General features: G+C 47.3%; 3 protein-coding genes across 3 annotated transcripts; 1 reads left to right on the top strand and 2 right to left on the bottom strand.

Moving 5' to 3' along the window:
* Positions 1 to 3,306: 3,306 nt before the first annotated feature.
* Positions 3,307 to 7,571, bottom strand: LOC149274842 (guanine nucleotide-binding protein-like 1). Its single transcript, XM_089505228.1, has 12 exons — positions 7,499 to 7,571; positions 7,108 to 7,276; positions 6,652 to 6,788; positions 6,135 to 6,286; positions 5,812 to 5,883; positions 5,505 to 5,712; positions 5,277 to 5,372; positions 4,973 to 5,170; positions 4,569 to 4,747; positions 3,924 to 4,074; positions 3,677 to 3,817; positions 3,307 to 3,584 (listed from the first exon to the last, which is right to left on the bottom strand). The coding sequence occupies exons 1-12, from the start codon at positions 7,569 to 7,571 to the stop codon at positions 3,307 to 3,309; spliced, it is 1,854 nt and encodes a 617-aa protein (XP_089361354.1).
* A 1,026-nt stretch (positions 7,572 to 8,597) lies between these two features.
* LOC149274841 (ATP-binding cassette sub-family F member 1-like) lies at positions 8,598 to 17,812 on the top strand. The gene is made up of 28 exons (XM_089505225.1): positions 8,598 to 8,649; positions 9,340 to 9,386; positions 10,252 to 10,338; positions 10,578 to 10,722; positions 11,064 to 11,086; positions 11,259 to 11,369; positions 11,529 to 11,585; positions 11,677 to 11,721; positions 12,243 to 12,302; positions 12,627 to 12,722; positions 13,031 to 13,093; positions 13,172 to 13,270; positions 13,362 to 13,484; positions 13,662 to 13,762; positions 13,849 to 13,934; positions 14,283 to 14,422; positions 14,507 to 14,655; positions 14,814 to 14,897; positions 14,988 to 15,112; positions 15,341 to 15,453; positions 15,580 to 15,751; positions 15,871 to 15,945; positions 16,068 to 16,138; positions 16,230 to 16,262; positions 16,342 to 16,510; positions 16,880 to 16,944; positions 17,189 to 17,261; positions 17,646 to 17,812. Exons 1-28 carry the CDS (start codon positions 8,598 to 8,600, stop codon positions 17,810 to 17,812), a joined length of 2,631 nt encoding a protein of 876 aa, XP_089361351.1.
* A 1,576-nt stretch (positions 17,813 to 19,388) lies between these two features.
* LOC149274840 (uncharacterized protein C6orf136 homolog) lies at positions 19,389 to 21,306 on the bottom strand. Its single transcript, XM_089505224.1, has 5 exons — positions 20,797 to 21,306; positions 20,397 to 20,485; positions 20,108 to 20,308; positions 19,958 to 20,027; positions 19,389 to 19,520 (listed from the first exon to the last, which is right to left on the bottom strand). Exons 1-5 carry the CDS (start codon positions 21,304 to 21,306, stop codon positions 19,389 to 19,391), a joined length of 1,002 nt encoding a protein of 333 aa, XP_089361350.1.
* Between the last annotated feature and the right edge of the window lie 4,090 nt (positions 21,307 to 25,396).

The raw sequence follows: 25,396 nt of genomic DNA, 5'->3' as shown, positions 1-25,396 counted from the left end.
ATCAAACACCGCCATTCACCCCACTACAGCTCATCATCCAATAGAAAGCAAGAGAAGACGGCCCGGGTCTTCTAAACGGCCACTTCCCCCGGCTGGGAGCCATCAGGCCGAAGGGGCAACGGCCCAGTCTGAAAAATCAATATATTTGCACCTTATCCCCCCCCCCCCCAACCGATATATCCGATGACGGCTGTAGCCTCAACACGGACTCCGCAGCCCCCGTAGCCAGCCGATGCCCACCTGCCCCCTCTTAATAACAAAACACTGGATTCTCCTTTGGACGATAATGTGAAAAGGATCGCCTTCCTTCCCAAAAACCTCTACGGTTCTGACCCCCCTCGGACGTTTCTCGCCAGCACATGGGGTTGGAACCTTCGAAGCCAAACACTCCGTTCCTGAATTATACCTCTCTTTAAAAGCAGGCGCCGGACGTTAATCCGGTGATGTTTTTTTTCCGAGATACGGCAACCGTATCAACGAACCAATGAATGATTCTTTCATTGGGTGCGATGGGATTTAAAGGTACAGCGTCTAATTTCACTGTAAATGATACTTCGGAGCCTCAATGCACTTTTACCGGCCCTGGAGTCGTGGGCTACCTTGATGAAGAGAGAAAACAATGGCTCGGCGGCGCCCCCTGCTGCACGGGGTTCCCTTCGCCATCAGGCCAATGTGCTGTTTCTGGTCTGAAAAGAGGGGGGCAGAATTAAGCCCCTCAACAACCCTCTTTTGGGGGTTTTCACCATCTTTGACGTGTTTACCACTTCTGTAAAATGGAGAGAAAATCTCCGGTTGGGTTCTTTAACTCATTATATCTAAATTGCAGTTTTTGAGTGAAATGCAGTATGGGTGGTAAAATTTTAATTTTTGGTTATTTTTTTTTTAATGGAACTTTAATGGACATGCATTTTTTTTTTTTTTTTTTTTACCGCTTTTAAAATAACCTCTAGAGATAAAAATTAATGAAATTAAACAAATTATGTACAAATAATCATCAATGAATGTGGTATGTAATTTGGGTCAGAATTTGAAGCGTCCGGAATATCTCATCGTGGAAAACCGGAAAAATCCAAGTCGTTGCAGTCGAGACGGATGAATCGCAGTAACGCAGGAAGCGGAAATTGTGAAAAAAAAGCATAGAAATTGGACAAAAGTATCTAGAATTTTTTTACGATGGTAGAAAGGTGATTTTTCCCCGTAAAGTGGGATTTTTGGGTAGATCGGAGCAGATTTTGGAGGGTATTCTGAGTTCCCGTTATAATAATCTGCTGCCGGATGTGTATATATAGCTCTGTTAATTTAAAGTTATGAATGAGATGGCTACAAATTTTTTATATGATAATATATATAGATTTGCTCAATATTTCACTAATTTCCAAAAATAAAGATTGCTTTTTTTTGTAGATTCTTTTAGAAATTAAGGTACCGGGCGTCTTTTTTTTATTTATTTCAGAATTTTAAAAAATGTTTATCACACCGGTTGAAAGTGGCTCTGGTCCCGGGGGTGTCCAAGGTTTCTCTGCAGGGGGCCACTTAATCAGGAATGCATGTGCACTGCACTCATTTTACATTCGGCGGAAATACGGGCTTTTAACCCTGTTTAATGCATATTAATACGGGGTTAACACACGCACGCACACCCATAAACACACGCTAACATACCCAAAAATGTAATGGGCAATGGCTCTAAAATTGAGTGTATTACGACATCATACATTTTGATGACATAATACATTACAATCCAAATTTAAATAACTTGTAACATGCATAAAATGACATCATCCATACCGTATGCATCATATATTCTAATATATACACAAATAAACCTGGATTCGTTAAATAGATTTATATTTATTTTGTATACAGCAAAATAGACATCTGAAGCAAAGAAAAAAAAAGGACGAGAGCGTTGAGCCCGACAAGCGTTGGGTAGATGCAGGACAGTACCACGCAGGGGGGGGGCAAATGTGCAGCACGGCCGACCCCCGCTCCACCGAGAAGCCGGTAATCTGCTTTCACAAACCGTGACGCCTATGACTTGGCTGGTTATAACACCACGGGTGATTTCTTTTTATGCCCACGTAGTTATAATGCTGCCCCTGACATGGTTGGCATTGGGTGGGAATGCGAGTCTTTGTATGGAATTTTACCAAACATCGCCATTGTTCTGTAAACCTTACTTGGAATGAGGAGGATATTTGGTCTGAATGGTGTATAAATACAAGCCTAGTCAGTAACATGGTCCCCAAAACCTTTAACCCCCATGTCCAAGAGTCATGAAGCCTGTTTTGTTACTGCAGAGAAGACATCGGGGCAGTTGGGAGCGCAGGGTGGAACGATTAAGAATCGCTTGCTGACATTGTTTGGCAACAAGTGGCAAGGTCGTTGGGGAAGGTGCTCCATCTCCAGCGATCCCCATCACGCCATGAATAATAGGACTGGTTTCACGAGCCCGGTCTTAATAGCCCACAGAGCCTATACTCGCCCTGGATCATACAATCACTCCAAAGCCACAGCAACCGGATCGCTCACACGCCACATTGGATCAAACTAATTAATGTAGGCCATTTAGAGAGCAAGAACAACCGCGGGACGTCGCCAAGAAAGGTTCTGGGGAAAGGGCAGAAGACACACTTTCTCCCAACACGGCATACATTCACTCCAAGCCCAACTAGATAAATGAGATTAGCATCCAACCACAACGTTATGGCCTATGTAGGCTTCATAAACCATCCAACCACAACGTTATGGCCTATGTAGGCTTCATAAACCATCCAACCAGAACATTATGGCCTATGTAGGCTTCATAAACCATCCAACCACAACGTTATGGCCTATGTAGGCTTCATAAACCATCCAACCAGAACATTATGGCCTATGCAGGCTTCATAAACCATCCAACCAGAACATTATGGCCTATGCAGGCTTCATAAACCATCCAACCACAACAGTTGTTGATCCTCAAACATCAACCTCTCACCCAAGCAGAAGCAGCAACATCAAAGTCTTCTTTAGACCACCACAACCTTCACTCACTCTTGACCTAAACCTTGCTCTCAAGGATGAAATCATCCATTGAATCTTTTGCTTGCGTAACTTCCATGTCTGACATTTCGGCTGCCCTGAATACAGAAAGAGAAATTTCCTTCATATAACTGCCCATTTAGGCACCGCGTTTGGAATGTCAGCCATTTTGAACTGAGCTTAGCTTTACTAATGAATTCAATAAACAGAATAAGCAAAGGGGTCCATAACAATGGGCACACAATACAGACCCCATAGGATTATTCCTCGTCCGTGCCAAACCTAACACTCATCTTCCCCCAAGAGGGCATATGGATTTGTGTCCGCCATCTTGGTTTTGACCACCTTCTTGACGGTAGACTGCGTTGGGACCTCTTCTTCATCTTCTTCCTCGTCAGCATCACGGTCCCTCTCTTCTGTCTCCTCTCCAGAACTGGAGATTTCCTCATCCTCCTCCTCCTCGTCTTCCTCCCCACCTGAGTCGGAGTCACTGTTGGGGTGGCCTTGAGCCTGAGAATGGGCTACCATCTCCTGAGTGTCTGGATGCTGCTCCCAGGCCTCTGAGGGAAGCAGAAGAAGAGAATGAGCGAGAGACCCTATAATAAAGCATGGGAAACAGATCCAGTTGAATAAACACAGAAGCTGGAGTTACCCTTCTGCTGCGCGTAGCCCGGGGGTCTCATACACAAGCAGAGCCGTCCATCCACAGCAAGGCGCAGGAGGCTGTTGGCAGCCCGGTATGTGTCGCTGCGAGATGCCTTTGCCGTCTTATAGCCTCGCTTATCTGCCCAGGCTGAGAGGGAAAGAGAGCAAGAAAGTGGGAGACCCCTCAATTAAAATGTGAGCCACAGAGACCAGGTCGAAGGGGAAATCGCTGCTGGGGGGGGGGAGTCACTCACCTTCACATATGATCCAGGCAGTCCAGCCACTCTTTGTCGCATCAGGGTGGGAAAGCTTTAGAAGCTGGGGGACGGGTATTCGGCACGCAAGGTACCCCACGGACGTATACGGCTCTTGAATCTGAGCAATGGGGTAGATGCCGGCCAGAAGCTGTGAAAAGAGAAGGGGGGGGTTCACGGAGCGTGATTTCACACCGGCCAAATATTTTATAAAAACTTTAGCCTATTACCTTTTTAGATGCACGGTTGGCAATTGCTTTTAACTTTGTCTGTTTTTGGTGTTTTTACGTTCTTTAAACTGAAATGGGATCTGTCAAATTGTATAAATCCTACACAATAAACACGTGTAACGGGTAAAAATTATACATATGCTGTAAAACGCACCCTATGTGCATAACACGGAAGCAGAAATCTTAACCCGCTGTTCTCATTATTCTCCTTCCATCAAATTATCTCTCCCCTATTGAATTGCTGATTGATTCTGATTGGTTCAGGAAGCAGGGGGGCGGGGAGTGAACTTCAGGATAGTAAGTCCATTAGATAAAAATATTGAAGCTGGGGCATATAAATATATTTTAAATCTAAATATATTTATATATTGTGGGGTGGGGGGGACTCGCGATTTTCTTTCGAACATAAACCAACCTGGTGCTGCCTGTCCACGAGAGACGGGAAGATGAGTCCCGGGCAGTCGCAGAGACGCACGGTGGGCGTCAGGAAATACGTTTGGAAGTACTTGGTGTGGCCCGGGGTCCGTGAAACGCTGACAATCTTCCTGCCGACGAGCCCGTTAATGAGAGATGATTTTCCCACATTGGGGAACCCTGCAGAAAATATCACATCAGTTCTACGCATGTCGGAGATGGGGCGCCACATCGCCTTGGATTGTAAAATATGATGGGATGTTGATACAATTGTATTCCGTTTATTTAGTAAACCGTGAGTTTTAGGAGTCCCTCCATTTATGCACTGCAAATACCAGCACCCTCAGCCATCTGATTTTTGAGGATGTAGTGTACAGAAGTCTAGCCCCCAGGCTCCCCACTCACCCACACAGCCGATGCTCAGGACCCCATCTTTGTACAGCTCTCGGCTGGGCGTCCCCAGCTCTGCATCCGAGATCTGCTGACAGATAACAGCATCCCCGATATCGTGGTCCTTGTCCACGTTCTCCCCGTCTTCGCTTGCCGGGTTACACAGTGCCGACGAGTCTCTCTCGATTTTCTCTCTCCAGCTTGTGAGGTCAACTGAAGAGAGAAGAAATAAATGGAGAAATAGGCATCAGGGATATATTAAAGTGGGCCAGTATAAAATAAAATAACCGGCCACCTAACATTATTAGCTTATCATTACCTTTCCCGGCCGTGATAACCTCGCAGGCTCTCAGGAGCTGTTTGGGGCCAAGGGCGCTGCTCCACAAACGGCGTCTCTTCCTGCGCTTCTTGAAAACTGTCGGGGACAGAAAAAAAAGGCACCACGGAAGTTTAAAATTCAAACAAAAGACAAAGCATGTAAGTTAAACACGGAGTCCCAGAAGACGGCACGGGGAGAAGGTAATCGGAAGCACCGGACTTCACTCACCTGCAGACGGGTCCTGCTCATCCTCGGGGTGCCGGGGGTAAGAGGTGAAGCACACGACGTGAACTTGTGGGAATTTGGTCTGAAAATAATGCTTCCAGGCAGCGACCAGTGGCGGAGGACACAGATCAGTCTTATTGAGGACAAGAATCAGGGACCTTCCCAAATCCTGAGTCACGTAGTCATAGAGTGCCGGGGAGAAGTGCAGCACCTGACAGCGATATTCAGTATTACATCACGCGTTACGTGACCGTATAGCAGAGACATGCGGGGTGGTGTAGTACAGCAGACACGGAATCAGTATAGTTACCGGGTGGCGGATGTCTGTTATCAGCAGCACAATGTCTGACATCTCTAGGACCCTCCAGAGCTGGCGCCATGTCTGAAAGAGAGAGAATTATAGGTAGGGACGGTCAGGAGCAGAGAGATGGGAAATCATGTAACGCAGATCAAGAAACCGGAGCAGCCTTGATAGAGCGCTACAGAATTTGATGGCGATAGATAAAACAATAAATAATAATAATAATAATAATAATAATAATATGGCTGAAAGTGAGGGCGGGGGAGAGAAGAACGATTGTGAATAATACAGAAAGGATGTTTTAGGCAGGTTTTGATGGGTTGGAGTCTCACCTCCAGGTTGTGGTCGAAGTAGCTCAGCTCCTGGGGGCTGTGTTTCTCATAGATCTTCAGCAGGTAGTCCTTGAAAGCCTTTTCTTCTTGCGTTTGTACCTGTTCCTTGCTCATCTGATAGCTCCAGGCCGGTCTCTTGGGAAAATCCAGCACTGGTTTAGAGAAAAAGGGGAAAAAATGTATGTTAAAAAAAACCAATCTGATGGTGCTCCCTATGTCTAAGTATCAGCTTTGATCCAACTCAGCATTGGGTGGAGCAGGGCTGCGCGTGCCAACGTCCGCTGAATAACATGAGAAGGCAGACACTTCTCTGATTGGTCTCCCTTCATCATAAGTTAACATGGAGAATGTAGGCACTTCTCCTATCGGTCTTCCTCCCAGGAGAGGGGAGGCATTACCCCTGACCCAGGGGTGTGCAACAATCTGCCTCTCCCGAGGGACATTAAAACGATAGCCAGGGAACCCAGCTAAAGACCCCCAAGTTCAAAAAAAAAAACAAAAAAAAAAAAAAACTTACCAGACCCCGGTCTGTAGATTTCATCAATGTCTATTTCTAGCTCAGTCTCTGGGACAGACTGCAGAATCTTTTCTTGAGCGATTTTCTTTCTTCGCTCAATTTCATCTTTGCTCTCTCTCTCAAACTGAAGTCTGTACCTGAAGCAGACACAATAAGCAGGCGTCACCCGATGGAAGCAACTCTGATATCCAGACAATAACGAAGTGGGCTTGAGGCTGTCACTATTTGCCCGCCATGTCTTGTACACGTCATGTGTAACTGTAACTGTTTACCTAATGACAGATGATCCTGGGGATAAATCTCATACAATCTAGACTTAAAGTATCCAAATCTTACAGCATGCAGACCATTCCTAGATATATATATTTACAAGTCAGCCGTACATAGATCAAATGTATAGGACTATACCATTGTCGTTAAATACAGGGGTATTCCCCTCAAAATGTACCCACGCACCTGTTTGGGTCATATCCTTTCTCTCCAGGCCTGAGGACGTGGGGTTGTTGATTGATGCGTCTGACTTGAGGTCTGATGTTTTCACTGTCTGACGTATCCGTATTCTCCTCGCCGCGCTCTCTGCTCTGACTCCGACTGTTTGACTCGGACCGTCCAGCCTCATTCGGCCCTGAAAATTAAAAAGAAGCAAAAACCGGGGATGGATCGGGATTAATATTCAGCAGCGAGATTTATACTTAACGGGCAAAGGTTTGCTGGAGTAAACTTTAAATTCAAGTATAATGAACCACAGGCATTGAAGGCAAGCGCCTTACAGTAAGACATACTCAACGGGGTCTATTCGCTAAATGGAGCGTTTGTAGGCGAGCTGTGGTTTCAACTTGTTACTCACCCCTCTTCCTCTCTCTCTTGTCCTGCAGCTGTCTCTTCTTCTGTTTATTACTAAACGGCTTCTTGCGAGGCATTTTTCCGCCCGGCGACCCACGGATACGTTCAGAGACGTCGGCGATCCAGTTCTCCCACCGCAGTTGCCGATAGCAACCGAGGAGATTACAGTCCTGTGCTGAGATGTCGCTTATAAGGCACCCTGCAAAACACACGCTACTGCTTTACACCCTAAAACCAAAGCCCCCGGCTTCCTGTCTCCAAACCCGTCGCCCCCCCATGTCATTCACCTGCCAGTCCTGTCACGGGGGGGGGGGATTTAGATGGCTTTCCACCGTTCCCTACTACTGCCCACGCAAGGCACCTTTCCCCCCTGCACACGAACCCCTTAATGCCCCCCAAAAAAGCAGAAACTGCCCCTCCGTTCAACCCAACCTCTTTCACAGAACACGCGGAGCCCTAGAAGGCGCCTTAATGCTAATAAACTATAGGATAAAAAGTAGAAAAGAAACACAACGTGCCTCTGTCAGCCCTGGGAGCTGAGGAGGGCCCCGGTCTGCGGTCCAACTCAAGTGGCCAATCAGAAAGCAATATGCGTGTCAAGTCTCATTCTGGATTTCACATTAAGCCAATAAACTGTTGCTTTGGTTGTTACTATGCGTTCCAAGACTCCATTTCGACAAATTAGCGTTGACGTGTTTCATCAGCCAATAAAAAGTGAGCATTTGTTCCGCCCCTCGCGTTAGATTTGGAACGCAGCCAATTGAGTCGCAATCGTGCGTTTCACGCCTCAGTGTTGGCTGCTGAAACGGAAGTGTTTGATTCAGGCCGCTATCCCGACAGACAGCTGGCCAATTGCGGCGCAGTATTTGGCTCTGCATTACGGCGTCACTCAGATACTAGCCAATGAGAGTGATTCTTTCATTTCGCTGCTCCAGTCAGCATGTTACGCAAAGTGTAATTAAGTGCCTGGTCTGGGAGGGGGCTGGTTTACCAAGAGGCTCTGTTCGCCGGTCTGTATCTTCCCCGCGCCACGTGAGGGGAACCAAAGGGCCTTGACATCACTGGACCACCGTGACGTAATTAACAACTAGTCTGTCAGCAATATGCCGCGAAAGCAAGATATAGAGGATGAGGAGGAGAAAGTGAAGGAGACAGGTGAGAGGGCAGGGGATAAACGCAAGGTGGAGATGGGTAAAGAATTGTGGTCAGGCAGATTCCAGGGCATTTCATGGGATGGGGGGTGAAAGCTCTGTGGGGGCAGTAAGCATCTGCCTCCTTTATAATGCCCGGTTGCCTCCCGTACTAGCTGCCTTATTGAGTGGAGGATGGGTAGGGAACGGGAAAAGTCTGAGGAGAGGTATTTGGCGATAGATTGTAAGCTCTTGGGGCAGGGCCGCTTCTCCGTCTGTCCCAGTCTGTCTTTTCATTATCCCCTCTCATGACATCGCTACGGAATCTGCTGGCGATATAATAATAAAAGTAACGTAACGCGGGAGAGATGGGGGACCTGTGCCTAACCCGTGATCCGAGCGGCGGAGGACGAGCTGCTTCCTGTTCCTCCCAAAAGGCCAGGCCCCCAAAGCAGACATGATAGAACTTCTTCCTGGTGGTTATTTATTATCTTATATAGCACCATCATATTCCGCAGCGCTGTACAACGGGTAGGTGATTGAATGGAGGTTACAGAGGGTGAGGAGGCAGAAAAGATCACCGCCGCTTCTCTCTATTACTTTTTTTGCCTCTCTCTCTATGCAACGCCTGCCCTCCCCACCGCCGCTGGCTCAGCTCCACCCCGGTCCGTGTTCCTCGTGGTGCTAACTTGGCATTTTTCTTTTTTCCCATCAGATAAAGTGGTGAAGAAGGGCAAAAAAGACAAGAAAGGAAAGAAATCGGTAATGCAGAGAAAACTTTATTGTTCCTATAAGGCTGTTCACATGCGCAGTGAGATCATAAATACATCTGCATACACACACACACACACACACACACACATATATCGCATATACACATATATTTTTATTTTCAATAAAAAACAAGACAATATAAAATGTGTCGATGCTGGGAAGGTTTCGATGACGTCACAGTTCTGAACTTATTGCCCTATAAGCCAGACCAGTAATGATGTCACCATAATAAATGGATGTCGCTGTATTGCTCTGAGAGGAGTCATAAGCGGAAGGTGGTGCCTACTTTTTGGGCCAGCATGCAAAAAGATGTCATAAGCTTTCAGAACCTCAAAAGGCTCTTCCCAAAATGACATAAACACAAGGATAGGCACAATTTGGCCACTTCCTGTGTCATCGAATCCGTCTGCTTGGTGATTTTGAGGGAGCCACGACTACAGGCCTAAGTTTGCTGATCTTTTAACCCTTTAACCGTGCACACGGAACCCCTTCGCTATCCTTTGGTCTCAGGAGGGGCTGCTGGGATTGCTGGTCAGACGGCGGCGGAGGAGGTCACTGCTATGTCATGATTGTATCGTGATTATGTGGTCATGTCTTCCTGCAGATGCTGACGCTGGGAAGTTTATGAACCTGGCAGCTCGCCCCTTCTGATTTCCCTGTAACTGGGTTAATGTATAACTACATCTGTCTTTATCCTGAAACGTTAAACTGCCCCATCGCTTAATCCCAGCCGCAGGCCATCATATCATTGATTTGCTGCCCCTTGGCCGGGCCGCTGACGCCATGCGGCTTTTGGCTGAACCCCAAAGCCTACAGTGTGGCCCTTCGCTAACGTCTGCTTCTGTCACGCCAGTTTTTCGAGGAAATCTCTGCCGATAGCAAGCAGGCGCAGGAGGAGGAGGCCGCCAAGGAGCGAGAGAAGGAGCAGCAACAGCAGCAGGTGAGTGGACGGCTAGCAGCGTGCAGAACGGGCTCATTCATCTCGTTAATGGCTACTTGGATTGGGTATTATAAATATTTTTTTGTAATAGTTTTAACTTGTGAGTTAGTCTTGGGCTGTTCTAATGGGCGCACTTTATTTATTTTTGTCCTATTTTGATTCCTTGCGGTTCGAAGATACTTAATGCGCAATATTTGTACCTAGTAATCTAAACAACAACCTGAACCTCACTTTGGCAGCAAAAGAAGAAGGAGAAAGAGAAAAAGAAAAAGGATCGTCGGAAGCACAGAGGCGGAGACGACGACGACGAAGACAAGGAGATCTCGGAAAAACTGAAGAAGCTGTCCGTGCAAGCGAGCGATGATGAGGACGAGGAGGAGCTAGGTAGCGCACACGGGAAAAGAACTTCAATATGAAAGGCGTAATGTTATCGGTCATAGGTGTACAGAGAGAGATCTCAGTAGCTGCAGGTCTTCGTTATTAGTGAATAGACTGGCCATTTCCAATCGGTTACATATTCCCTTGGTGTCGCTGCAGCCAATAAGCAACGGCTTCTCTCTGCGCCTTACAGGTTTAGGTCGCTGTGTGCGAGTGCAATGCTCGCCCCTCTCGGTGGCTATAACTTATCCGCACGGTAGCATGTGCCGGTTCACCCCAGGGATCCTTCGATCAGCTGGGCTTGTGTTATAATTCCTCTTTTTCTTTCCTTCCAGTGTCTCAGCCAGCCCGCAGAGGTGGTAAAAATGAGGTACGTGTGCCATTGGTGTAGTCTGTAACGTCTTTGTACATAAGGCTGCCTGTATAACTGATGTGATCATTGTATAAAGTGTGTGTGTGTATATAATATATTTACACATTCTGTTTTATTAACTGTTTTACAGTCCTACAGTATTCATGTCATATATTCAATGTTCTCTTAGGCAAGAAATATCTTTGCTGCACTTGGCGATGACCAGAGTGAGGAGGAAGAGGAGGAGGATGAGGAGGAAGAAGAGCAGAAATCAAAGAAACAGAAAGGGAAGAAATTGAAGGTAAAATGAAAACAGGGACTGCGCTGGAAGCAGATATTCCAATTTACAGACGTCGGGCCTTATCTGTGACACGCGTTTTGACTTAAATTAAATGTTATTGTAAAATATTCCTATAAGAACAGGGTTCTTTTGCGCTCACATATATTGTTTGTTTTACAGGAGGAACCGGACACAAAGCAAAACAAAAAAGGGAAGAAAAATGAGAAAGTCAAGGAAAAAGTAAGCTGCCCCCCCCCCCCCCCCAGCTCTTTGTCTTTTTCTGTTTCTCTGTCTTGATAGCGCTTACACTCCTTTTTCTTTCTTTCAGCTCCCTAGTGAAGAAGAGACCCCAAAGGAAAAAAACAAAAGCAAAGTGAGTTCCTTCCCGGAATCTTGTATGTGGGTCTGAAATTCTGAAGATAGTCTAGCATGATAACCCAGGTCATGTACGGACCCCCCCCCCCCCCACACGCTCTCATTTACTGAGTGAAGTCACCTTCATCCTACCTTATGGTAGGACCACGATCTCAATATGTCCGGCTAGCGGGAGAAGAGAGAGAGAGGGGAGATCGGGGAGAGACATCTAAATACTTAAAGAGATTTATTAAGTACAGGAGAGACATCTACAACAAGAAGACACAATCTGACGCTAGAGGGTCGGAGGCTTAGATGGAATGGAAGGAAGGGAGCAGAGCGACCAGACTTTGAGAGTCAACTACGCAGGTTAAACCACAGACACCCCCCCCCCCCCCCGATATCTATGGCCTGAAGGAGAGAAGGGCAGGCTGGGAGAGACATCGCTTAAAGTGTGAAATGAACCGGCTTACGAGGGTTCGAGGCGTATGAGCGCTTCCATTTGATTTTGTTGTCTGACCTCTCTGTGTTTTTCTTTAGCCTCCCGGTGATAATAAAGCCGCTGAAGAAGAGGCTCCAAAAGAGAAGAACAAGAGCAAAGTGAGTGCTTCATGTTCCCTTGTAATTCCTGGAGCTGATTTGGGAGTAGTAGCCGTGTCCTCCCTCAGGGAAGAAGTGAGGGAGCCAATGCCAAACCCCACCGCTCTGCCTCTATACCCCTTCAGACAGTAGGGGGTATATCGCTATCTGACACTGGGGTATTTTCTCCCTACTAGGAGTTACACTGCGATAGAGGCTGTTCTCGCTGTATTGAGAGGATTGTCGCGCTTGGCTCCTCGCTGTGAATGGATTAAAGCAGTCGGTTGATGTTTCTCTGTGTAGCCCAGACACTGCGGTTTTCTTACTTTTTTGCTTTAATTTTAGAAACCTGTCCCCAAGGCAGCTACTGCTGACTCAGAGGAAGAAGAAGAAGAGAAGAAAAAACCTCAAAAGGGGAAAAAGAAGGGCAAACCTGCGCAGGTACCTGCCCCAAAATCTGCAGGGCATTTCTCCAGAAGGTTTTATTCAGGGAAATATTGCCAGGAGACGCGAACTTCAAAGAATTCCTGAAAACCATGAGTTTTGTTACAGAATTATTATCTTAGCTATATGTTAATGAATATTGTATATGGGACTAGTTTCCTCTAAACTTCATTTGCAGCGTAGACTTCATTCATGGCTGGAAACCAGCAGAAGTGGTAGAGGTGCCTGGGATAGGCATATTGGTTATACTAAAGATAAGAAGTGATAACCCCCTACTTACAGCTTTAATTCTTTTCCCCAAAAAGAACCGCTTTGTTGCCCTGGATGTGGCTGAAGATTCTGGCAGTGGTGGATCTGGAGAGGAGGGGGTAAGTACAAGGGGGTATATGGGAGGCAATGGGGGATCTGGGTGCAGAAGACCGTCTGACTCTTGCCCTCTCTGACAGTCCGGCGATGAAGAGAATGCAGGAAATGATAAAACGGAGGAGGCCGAGGATCCGTTTGCCAATCTGAGCAAAAAAGAGAAGAAGAAAATGAAGAAGCAGGTGAGGGGGGGATGTGTCTGATAAACGCGTCGCCGTATCCGTCTCTGGTGGGATCGTCGCATCCTAAAGCCGTCTTACGTCTGTCTGTTAGATGGATTACGAGAAGCAGGTGGCCTCGATGAAGAAAGCCACGGCCGCAGAGAACGACTTCTCGGTGTCGCAAGCAGAGCTGTCCTCCCGTCAGGCCATGCTGGAGAATGCTTCGGATATCAAGGTAACTCTTTTTTTTCAGCCAAGCAGGACAGGCTGCGAGCCAAGCCCGGTTAGGGGGTGCGCTTGCTCTGCTGTAATGTATGCTTCAGTTACGTGCGGCTGGTTTGGGTTATGGAGGGGTGCGAAGTTGTGATGTTTGTTAAATCTGCTTTCCCCATCACCCCTCTTTCCTCCCCAGCTTGAAAAGTTCAGCATTTCTGCCCACGGGAAGGAGCTGTTTGTTAACGCCGATCTGTATGTCGTGGCTGGGCGCCGCTACGGTTTGGTTGGTCCTAACGGGTGAGTCTCTAAACTTGGGCTTTTCTTGCAGTGATAATGATGCCCTCTGCTAAACGCCTCCGTTCACCTCTCTCTTCTCCTTCCAGTAAAGGGAAGACCACCCTCCTAAAACACATCGCTAACAAGGCTCTAAATATCCCCCCAAACATCGATGTCCTGCTGTGTGAGCAAGGTGCGGAAAATGCTCTTTTAATTAGTTGTTGTGATTGTACAGAGGGGGAGTAGAAAGAGGAATAACGTAACGTGAATCCAGAACAATCTCCTTGTCTTCATAGATGTTCTAAGATATTTAGACATGAATTACACTTTGATAAAGTTCCACTTGATGTTATTTATTGTATTTATCCACTGAATTCTAAGCACGGAGAACATTCCAGCCGTAGCATTCCTGCACCACCAGACGACGTTCTAAGACGTTCCATCCTACCTTTAGTGTTTAGTTCCCTGGCTCGAGTGTATGAGTCTCCACGGCCCGCAGAGGCCTTTATGGCTATTGATTTTCTCTCTTGTTTTCACCCAGAGGTGGTTGCTGATGACACCCCAGCAGTCCAGGCTGTCCTCAAGGCCGACACCAAGCGTTTGAAGCTTCTGGAGCAAGAGAAGAAACTGCAGGCCCGGCTGGAGAAAGGAGACGACAGCGCAGCGGAAAGGCTGGAGAAGGTGAGGGAGGGAATGCACGCAGAGAATAAGGAATGTCGGCAGAGGACCGAGGTCTCACCCGTTCTCTCCCCTTCCGTCTGTCAGGTGTATGAAGAACTGCGAGCCACCGGAGCTGCCTCGGCAGAAGCAAAGGCTCGTAGGATCTTGGCCGGTCTTGGTTTTAACCCAGAGATGCAAGACAGAGAAACGCGGCGGTTCAGCGGAGGCTGGAGGATGAGAGTCTCTCTGGCAAGGTACCTGATCGTAAAAATCACTTCTCCAGCAGAATTGGAAATTTCATGTCAAACTTTTTATAAATTGTATTTATTCCTGCGATTTTTGAAATGTTTTTGTGTATTTTAATGGCTCTGCCCCGTGTACTAATGCTTGGTGTCTCCGTACTCTCCTGCAGGGCTCTGTTCATGGAGCCAACTCTTCTAATGTTGGATGAACCGACCAACCACTTGGACCTCAACGCTGTCATCTGGCTCAACAAGTACGTGTCTGGGACGGAGGAGCTTGGTTAGTGAGACCTGGTCTCTACAGGCCCTCTGTCTATAAACACTCACTTTATTCCTTCTTTCAGTTACCTCCAGGGCTGGAAGAAGACGCTCCTCATAGTATCCCACGACCAGGGCTTTCTAGACGAAGTCTGTACGGACATCATGCACCTTGATATACAGAAGCTGTTTTATTACAGAGGCAATTACAGTGAGTACGCGGGGGTCCTGTGTGTTATGTGATGCACACTGGGTGATATCTTTTAGTATTGGCTTTGGGTTACAATTACCTTAACCCGGTTTCCGTCTTAGGGTAGGCGAACATAAGGAATGAAGAAGGTGCCCTCCATAAGTGTCTCCTGGTTGGTTGGGAGGGTAGTTTTCATTTAGATGTGACGTTTAAGCTGAAATAACCTTGTTTCTTGTATCTTCCCGGCAGTGACATTTAAGAAGATGTACCAGCAGAAACAGAAGGAGCTGCAGAAGCAGTACGACAAGCAGGAGAAGAAGCTCAAGGAATTGAAAGCTGGTGGGAAGTCGGCCAAGCAAGCGGTGAGGACCTTTTTAAAATATACGGTCGATCCCCCTGTGTGAAGAGACTCTTCATTCTCTGGCGGAGACCCGGTGTCTTGTATCATGGTCCTTCCCGGCTAACCGTCGGATTTCTCCGTCTCGCAGGAGAAACAGACTAAAGAAGCTTTAACCCGAAAACAGCAGAAGTGTCGGAAGAAGAACGCGGATGAAGAGTCCAACGAGCAGGCAGAGTTATTAAGGAGGCCGAAGGAATACACCGTGAAGTTCACCTTCCCCAACCCTCCTCCTCTCAGCCCCCCTATTCTTGGCTTACACGGTGAGGAGACCCGGCATATACTTTTATATAAAAGGTTCTTTCTCTCTGCCGTTCAGCTTCTGTCGCGCAGCGAATTCCTACAGAGAACTGAATGGCTCGTTTCTCGTTTTTGTCCTCAGGGGTTGACTTTGGTTACTCGGGGCAGAAGTTACTGTTCAAGAACTTGGATTTTGGCATAGACATGGACTCCAGAGGTGAGATAAGGGGGGGGGATTACCGCTGGGAGCGTTATAAGGGCTGGCTAGTGGGGATCCTGGCTTGGATTCAGGGATATGCCAGGGTTTTGTACTTTTTTTTTTTTTTTTTTTTCCTGCAGTCTGTATCGTCGGCCCTAACGGAGTTGGGAAAAGTACTCTGCTGCTGCTGCTGACGGGGAGATTAACGCCGGTAAGTACTCAGCGTGTGTAGACGGTGCGACTGCTGCCTGTGCTGCGTTTCTCCGCTAGTGTAACAATTAATTATTTCTCTTTCTAAACAGACGAAAGGTGAAATGCGCAAGAACCACAGACTGGTGAGTGCGCGGGAGCACAGCGGGGGTGGTATCCTGTCTGCATCACTCTGGACTAATATTTCTTTTTTACCTCCAACAGAAAATAGGCTTCTTTAACCAGCAGTACGCAGATCAGCTGAACATGGAGGAAACGGCGACGGAATATTTACAGCGCAACTTCAATCTGCCCTATCAGGATGCCCGCAAGTGTCTGGGAAGATTCGGTCTGGAGAGCCATGCCCACACCATCCAGATCTGCAAACTGTCAGGTGCGGTTATCCCTCCCGCGGCGTGCTCCGTGACCAACGTTCTCAGTGCGGGTGTCGCGTCACTTTAATGCTTCTCATGTAATATGCAATTTGGCCACCAGGGGCGCTCTGCTCCACCCATAGGAATATTATATATTATATTCGCAGCGCCATACAGTGAGCAAACCGGATATAACGAGTGGAATATCGTCTGGATTCCCCGTGAAGTCTCGCGAATGAATGAATGTATTATTTGGAGTTTGTTTTCAGATCGGTGGGAGGTTTTTGCATAAAATGTAGTAGGAAGCGAAGGGAATTCTCTCATCCGAGTGCTTCCTATAATTATCCCGTGACCGGCGGGGGTTACTCACACTCTGTTCTGGTTTGCAGGAGGGCAGAAAGCCAGGGTGGTGTTTGCCGAGTTGTGCTGTCGGGAACCGGATGTCCTAATTCTGGTGAGTTCTCAATGCGTGTTGCCCACTTTTCGTGACATCTCTCCGGCTTCCCTCCTGTGACGGACTCCAGTAATAGACGGGTTTAACCTGCCGGTAAGCGGCTCTCCAGATGTTGAGGATCAGCTTCCTCCCAGATATTTGCTGCTTATGGGGAGCTTTGTAGTCTTTCAGCCGGCAGTGGCCATTATACACCAGTGACAACTCGCCTATCACCCTGGTTTCACTGAGTCTTCTTTCTCTGCAGGATGAACCTACGAATAACCTGGACATTGAGTCCATTGATGCTCTGGCAGAGGCTGTGAATGAATATAAAGGAGGTGAGTTCATTCTCTCACCCAAGCCTTGAAGTCATGTTTCATGCTCTCCGGCGTTCTCCGTTTCTGTGGGTCACAGGAAACCTAATATCTCACTTGAGGATGGATATAGAGAGCGCGCATGTCTTCTTGCTGCTGGGATATACCTTTCTGAGCAATCTGCTGCACAAGCTTGTCCTGTTACAACACCTAGAATGCTTCAGCTTGTCCCGTTAGTCATTTGCACCTGCCCTCACTTATTGGTAACGTCCCGATCCATGGGGTGTGTGGTTCCTTTAGCCGCAGCTTGTGGTGATTGCTGCCCGCACTGCTGCTTTTGTACTCTCCCGCCTTTGTGCCCCATTCCGCTCGCTGTCCCCCTAACGCGTTTCTCTCCCTCCTCCCCAGCGGTGATCACGGTCAGCCATGACGCTCGGCTCATCACGGAGACAAACTGCCAGCTGTGGGTTGTGGAAGACCAGAGCGTGAATCAGATCGAGGGCGACTTTGACGATTATAAGAGGGAGGTCTTGGAGAGCCTCGGCGAGGTCATCGTCGGAAAGCCCCGGGAATGAGGGGTTCGGTGACGGAGGGCGAGAGAGTGGAGCGGTTGCCACGACTAACAGAGGGCAGTTTCACCCCCGGACGGGAGTCCCGCAGGGTGCACCGTGGGGATGGAATTACCCTTATTTTTATTCCCATTTTGCTGCCTTGTTCATGCAAATGATACAAATAAATATTTATATATTGGCTTTGTGCGCCGAGTCCTGCGTTTGTATATTAAGTTCGTTTTTATACATTTCCCTCGGATGCGGCTTATTTGGGTCTCCGCCCCGGCAGGGGGAATTAAGTGCCTCACTTTCCTAATCCTTGAGAATTTCTCTCCAAGGTTCTTGGGGTCCCCGGGAAGCCGTTGCGTTACCTGGCTTCTGATGGTCTGGTACGTCTACATAAACATCAGCGTTCCGTGGAGAGCGTTTATGGCTATAAACCCGATCAAAAGAAAGGAAAGAATTCTTTTCATTACATTTGATTCTTACTTTTTGACACTTGGTTTCACTGCTTTCACGTTCTACATAAACTAAAGGGGTTTCCTTACCAAAAGGAGCTGCGCTTTTTATTATAGTAACTCGTGGAGCCGGGATAGGCCGAGTAACGAGAGCCTTCCGATAAAGTAGTGTAAAGGGATCCAAACAGTAACACAATAACTAAAATATTACATGTGTGTATACGAGCGGGACGTATATTCACAAACGGCGGAAATCCGCCTCGCAATAACAAAACTAGCGCAATGCGTATATAAAGGAATATATAATGTGGAAAAGACGGATCCTTACATTAATAGGGGACTCAAACATGGAGAAGCAGAACGATAAATATATTAAATAATCCGTAGTATAATTATAACAATCTCTTCTCTCGGGTGCGTTTCACAACCACAGACTTGCTGCTTGGTGTATCCTTTAACGGAAGAATATTTTTTAGTTTTATATGACAGATTTCCCGTTTGTGAATATAGATCCTGCTCGTATACACGCATGTAATATTTTAGTTGGAATGTTGGCGGGACAGAAACCACATCGGGCTCCCCTCCAGTGGGAAATGTAACGAGACGGATTGGCTAGACTAGCGTTTATATTTGTTCCCGGCTGCGGCTGAACAGACGAGGCGCGGGGTCGGATCACTTTCTTATAATTTAATTATGTACAGCATATGTTACACATCCACAGGCCATTCCGAACAGTCGCGCAGGCAGATGACGCAGTGCGGATCATCGACGGGAGACACAGAAGCGCGCGGGGTAACCAGCCTCCCGCAGAGCATACACGCAGGTGACCAATGAGGCTGGGGGCCAGTGATGAGGCGTCTGGGGTAAGCAACCCCCCCCCCAAAAAAAGCCACAATGCGGGGGAATTTCAGAGCTCCAGCCGATTAAAATACCCAGATGGCTGGCAGAGGGTTGTGGGAGTTGTACGCCAGCTCGGAAGAGGCAGGGTGATAAGACGGCTATTAATATGGAGAACGGGGCCCTAAACTAAAAACGTTTAGTTTTAATGTGAACCGCGCTTCCCCCGCCAGTCCGTCTCTCCTTGTCGTATATTTTTCCGGGGGGCAGCAGCATGCGAGGGGAGCGGACAGACGTGACGGATATCAGAGTTTGTGGGGTATTTTACGGGAAAACAGGAGATTCAGGGCAGGCCGGTCCTCTCCTAGACCCAGAGCTATGAGGGCAGCAGCGAGAATGGTCTTCTTGGGAACGGCGAGCGGCTCAGATGGCATCACCTGCGCACGAGACAGAAAGAAAGAGACACACGTGAGGAAAGAAGCAAAGAGTCAGGCCTGCCTCGCTCTATCCCTCCGCGGCAGCCTCCCGGCCTCGCTCTATCCCTCCGCGGCAGCCTCCCGGCCTCGCTCTATCCCTCCGCGGCAGCCTCCCGGCCTCGCTCTATCCCTCCGCGGCAGCCTCCCGGCCTCGCTGTGCCCACATGGGGCAGGGACAGCTTGTACATGGAGCTGTTACTTTCCCATGATGCCATGTAGGCTTTCTAAAGGCTTTATGGTCACCCGAGCAGCAGCAGCATCATCATCATCATCAGCAGCTTCCCGACAGCTGGACTCGTGTCTGCTAGTTATCCCTGCCGTGGGCAGCAGCATTAACAGCCCTCTAGTGTCTCTATGCGGCTACAATACTATGTAAGAGGGCCGCGCCGGTCACTCACCCGCTCCAGTTTATGTAGACATATCAGACCATCAGAAGCCAGGTAAAAGGTGGAGTGAGCATCATACGTCCTGGAAGAGCACATGACCACGTTAACCAATCACAAAGCGACTTTATGCCAAGGAGTGCCCTCCACAGAGCGTCAGCTCACCTGTACAACTCAGACTTGTCAGACCGGAAGACATAGAAGAAGAGCGAGTGCATGGGGAGGCCGGAGACGGACCAGCGGGCCTGGATGCTGCACGTCTCGGGGTGAGTCGTCAGCTTTAGCACAGAGACCCTCGTGTTGGAGAAATAAGACAAAAACAGCAACCGGGAAAGAGACAGCAGCAGCTGGTAGAGAACGAGACCCCTGCGAGACATCAATGGTACATAATGAGACCCCGGCCCCAAAGTGACAGGAGATCGTAGAAGAGAGAGAGAGAGAGAGCGCTCCTCACCGGGTGCGTATGTGCAGCACGCTGCTAACAAACTCCACGTCCTTCCGGTACACGGAATAATCCAGATTCCGCAGCAGGAACTTCGGCAGCTAGAAGACAAACGAGAAGTAAAACGCGTTGGGGATGTCGGGGACTCAAGAGACAGCAGCCGACCCCCACAGCTTCCCCCAGGGGGAGATCACGCGGGGGTCTCTTTAGACCCCCCCACCCCCAGGAAACCTTACATGGAGCGGCTGGAGACATTTACCGCACATGAGATTTATTGGCCAAAGAGCTTCCTTTCAACCTCCAAGGAAGAAAGGGTTAATTCACAGGGGACACTAGAATGCGTAGGACGGCCGGCGCGTCCCTTTAACGGGTCGACTTCCTGTAGGGTAAGTGACGAGGATGCGCGACTCACATCTTCCCGAAGCTTGGCGTGCATCAGCACCAGGTGCTGCTCCATGTCCGGTGAGCTCCCTCCTGGCGATGGACTCGCTCGCACTTTCTTACTGAGCTGAAAAGCTAACACTCCATCCGGTCTCCCGGGAGCAGGGGGCGCCGCAGCCTGGTGGTACGGTGTCCGGCAAATCCCCGGTTCAAAGAGACTCCGGAAACAGTCTAGTTGGGCACTGCTCAGATGCCGGTACTCTCCCCCCAGCGGGTACGCGGGATGGGGGAAGGGTCGAGGGGGAGACGGCTCCTCGGGGGGCAGCAGGTGCCCCTTATTCTGTTCTAAAACGTCGTGGAGGCCGCGCAGGGCTTTAGATCCGGCACCCAGCGGGTACGGTATCCTCGGCTTGCCAGGGGGGAGGGCGCTGGAGGCTTTTGGAGGGAATGGACGCCTCTGAGGTACAGGGATCCGCTGACAGACGCTCAGTTCCGGGGACCAGGTGACATCACGGAGCTGGCGAGACACGTATGCACACATGTACACGTTAACGCCTAGCAGGACATTACAGAGCAATACATAACATGCTAAGAAGGGTTAAGGAGACATATTGTTGGTGGTAGCCTATAGCTTTATACCATTTACACCCTCTGACATCATACATGAGATTACTAATGACATCAGAAACTCCATCCCTATCTATTGCTGCACATGCTACCCTTTCTCTATAGGATCTGTATGCACTGCACCTATAGGTGCGGATAGTATATACCCAGCTCAACTTACACCTCAGACAGTAGACACCCAGTCCCTATGGGCATCTATAATACCCTCTTCACCAACCCCTATTTCTACCAGAGTATATACTCTCCCTATATATAATAGTATATATAAACTCTCCCTCTCTATAGGGGACTGCCGGCACCTCGCACCCTGTCTCTATAGGGGACTGCCGGCACCTCGCACCCTGTCTCAATAAGGAAATTGAAATACCTACATACCTTCTTCCATCCCTCACTCGCCCTGCTACCCTCACGGGCTCTCCCGGCCGCTCCCCCTGCACCACGGACCCCGTTCCTCCATCGGCTTCCCAGTCCTGGTGCCCCTCGGAGCCTCCGCACACACAGCGCCATCCACTCTCCAGTTACGTCACGCAACGGAAAGAGCCGGTAACGGCTGCCGGACTGCACGGAAAGGCACGCCCCCCAATAGGAGGCACAGATTGAAGCCAATAGGAAAGTTAATCAGGCAAATCTGTGAACCAATAGAAGAACATTAGCGGAGCGACCGACCACGCCTTCCCTGCGCGTGAACGCCGAAACCACGTCCTGAATAGGCCAAGCGACCAACCAAAAATCAAAGGCCCGACCCGGCTATCCAATGATTAGTGTGTATTAATAAGGCCCGCCTTAAAACGGACGAGACCAATAGGGAGGGAGTGACATCCCCACTTCCTAGATTTGCGTTCCACCACACCATGAACAGAGGCCAGCTTTCTATTGGCTGAGCTTTGCAGGCAGCCGGAAGTGAGGTATGGGTGAGGTTCCTGAATAAGGAAAAGCGCACATGTCCTTCAATGACATGCGGAGGGAAGGACAGGGAGAGGACGGACGCGGGATGGGCGCCTTTACATCCTGTGGAGGGCAATAGGGGCAGATGCACCATAGTGGTGGTTTTTAGAGGAAGAGGGCTCTACCTCACACATTGCCCTGTGGAGGGGCAGCAGCTGGCGGGGTCACTGGGTCTCCATGTATTATAATATCACATTGATACATCAGGAAGTACCCCGACGTTCAGACTGGGGTGGAATGACTTTAGATGGAGTCAAGACAACGGCCTGCCGACTCTGTCTGCTAGAAGCAGGGACGCTCTGTCACTATTAGATCCGGAGAATTAAACGTTTCACTCTTTTACCTGCCGTGGACCGGTAGAGTGATAGGACGCAGGCCTTCCCCGGTTATCCCCGGGAATGTGATTTATTGTATGAGTAATAAACACAGCACCATTTCTAATAGGTTGGAACATGTTTATCACATTATTTGACTGCTGTAGTTGTCATTTTTGAGAAACAAAACATGATTTCTAGAGGGGATATGATGTCATTATACAAGTACATAGGGGACAATACCGGCCGCTCTCTGATGACCTATTCAGTAATAGGGCTGCTCAAAGGGCAAAACTGTGGAATCTACTACCCACAAGGGCTGTGCTATCAGATCCAATAGATAGATGCCTTTATGTGTGGGTTGGAGAGTATATAATATGAGGAATATACAGGATATAACGGGTTATTAGGACGGCATGAGCTATACGGGGGAGAGTATATAATATATAATATGAGGAATATACAGGATATAACGGGTTATTAGGACGGGATTAGTTATACGTGCCAGAGAATATATAATATGAGGAATATACAGGATATAACGGGTTATAAGGACGGGATTAGTTATACGGCTGGAGAGTATATGAGGAATATACAGGATATAACGGGTTATTAGGACAGGATTAGTTATACGTGCCAGAGAATATATAATATGAGGAATATACAGGATATAACGGGTTATAAGGATGGGATTAGTTATACGGCTGGAGAGTATATAATGTATAATATGAGGAATATACAGGGATATAACGGGTTATAAGGACGGGATTAGTTATACGGCCGGAGAGTATATAATATATAATATGAGGAATATACAGGATATAACGGGTTATTAGGACGGGATTAGTTATACGGCCGGAGAGTATATAATATATAATATGAGGAATATACAGGGATATAACAGGTTATAAGGACGGGATTAGTTATACGGCTGGAGAGTATATGAGGAATATACAGGGATATAACGGGTTATTAGGACGGGATTAGTTATACGTGCCAGAGAATATATAATATGAGGAATATACAGGATATAACGGGTTATAAGGATGTGATTAGTTATACGGCTGGAGAGTATATAATATATAATATGAGGAATATACAGGGATATAACGGGTTATAAGGACGGGATTAGTTATACGGCCGGAGGGTATATAATATATAATATGAGGAATATACAGGATATAACGGGTTATTAGGACGGGGTTAGTTATACGGCCGGAGAGTATATAATATATAATATGAGGAATATACAGGGATATAACAGGTTATAAGGACGGGATTAGTTATACGGGCCAGAGAATATATAATATGAGGAATATACAGGGATATAACGGGTTATAAGGACGGGATTAGTTATACAGGCCAGAGAATATATGATATATAATATGAGGAATATACAGGATATAACGGGTTATAAGGACGGGATTAGTTATACGGGGTAGAGTATATAATATGAGGAATATACAGGATATAACGGGTTATTAGGACGGGATTAGTTATACGGCCGGAGAGTATATAATATATAATATGAGGAATATACAGGGATATAACAGGTTATAAGGACGGGATTAGTTATACGGCTGGAGAGTATATGAGGAATATACAGGGATATAACGGGTTATTAGGACGGGATTAGTTATACGGCTGGAGAGTATATAATATATAATATGAGGAATATACAGGGATATAACGGGTTATAAGGACGGGATTAGTTATACGGGGGGAGAGTATATAATATATAATATCAGGAATATACAGGGATATAACGGGTTATAAGGACGGGATTAGTTATACGGCCGGAGAGTATATAATATATAATATGAGGAATATACAGGATATAACGGGTTATTAGGACGGGATTAGTTATACGGCCGGAGAGTATATAATATATAATATGAGGAATATACAGGGATATAACAGGTTATAAGGACGGGATTAGTTATACGGGCCAGAGAATATATAATATGAGGAATATACAGGGATATAACGGGTTATAAGGACGGGATTAGTTATACGGGGTAGAGTATATAATATGAGGAATATACAGGATATAACGGGTTATTAGGACGGGATTAGTTATACGGCCGGAGAGTATATAATATATAATATGAGGAATATACAGGGATATAACAGGTTATAAGGACGGGATTAGTTATACGGGCCAGAGAATATATAATATGAGGAATATACAGGGATATAACGGGTTATAAGGACGGGATTAGTTATACGGGGTAGAGTATATAATATGAGGAATATACAGGATATAACGGGTTATAAGGATGGGATTAGTTATACGGCCGGAGAGTATATAATATATAATATGAGTAATATACAGGGATATAACGGGTTATAAGGACGGGATTAGTTATACGGGGTAGAGTATATAATATGAGGAATATACAGGATATAACGGGTTATAAGGATGGGATTAGTTATACGGCCGGAGAGTATATAATATGAGGAATATACAGGATATAACGGGTTATAAGGACAGGATTAGTTATACGGCCGGAGAGTATATAATATGAGGAATATACAGGGATATAACGGGTTATAAGGCCGGATAGTATATAATATATAATAGGCTGAGATCTGCGCCGTAAAACGGGGGTATTAGTGCATATAATTTATTTCCAGTCCTGAAATTCTCTTAACAGGACAGACAGTTAAGATTTCTGCCTCATGGTATATGGCAGCTTTCCGATATGTATATTGCTTATTTTTTTATCTGTAAACACCATTGTA

Source organism: Sceloporus occidentalis, unplaced genomic scaffold (genome assembly GCF_023333645.1).
Source record: "Sceloporus occidentalis isolate IW3139 unplaced genomic scaffold, rSceOcc1.0.p SCAF_318, whole genome shotgun sequence".
NCBI classification, from domain to species: domain Eukaryota; kingdom Metazoa; phylum Chordata; class Lepidosauria; order Squamata; family Phrynosomatidae; genus Sceloporus; species Sceloporus occidentalis.
This window is presented reverse-complemented; position numbering and strand designations above follow the sequence as displayed.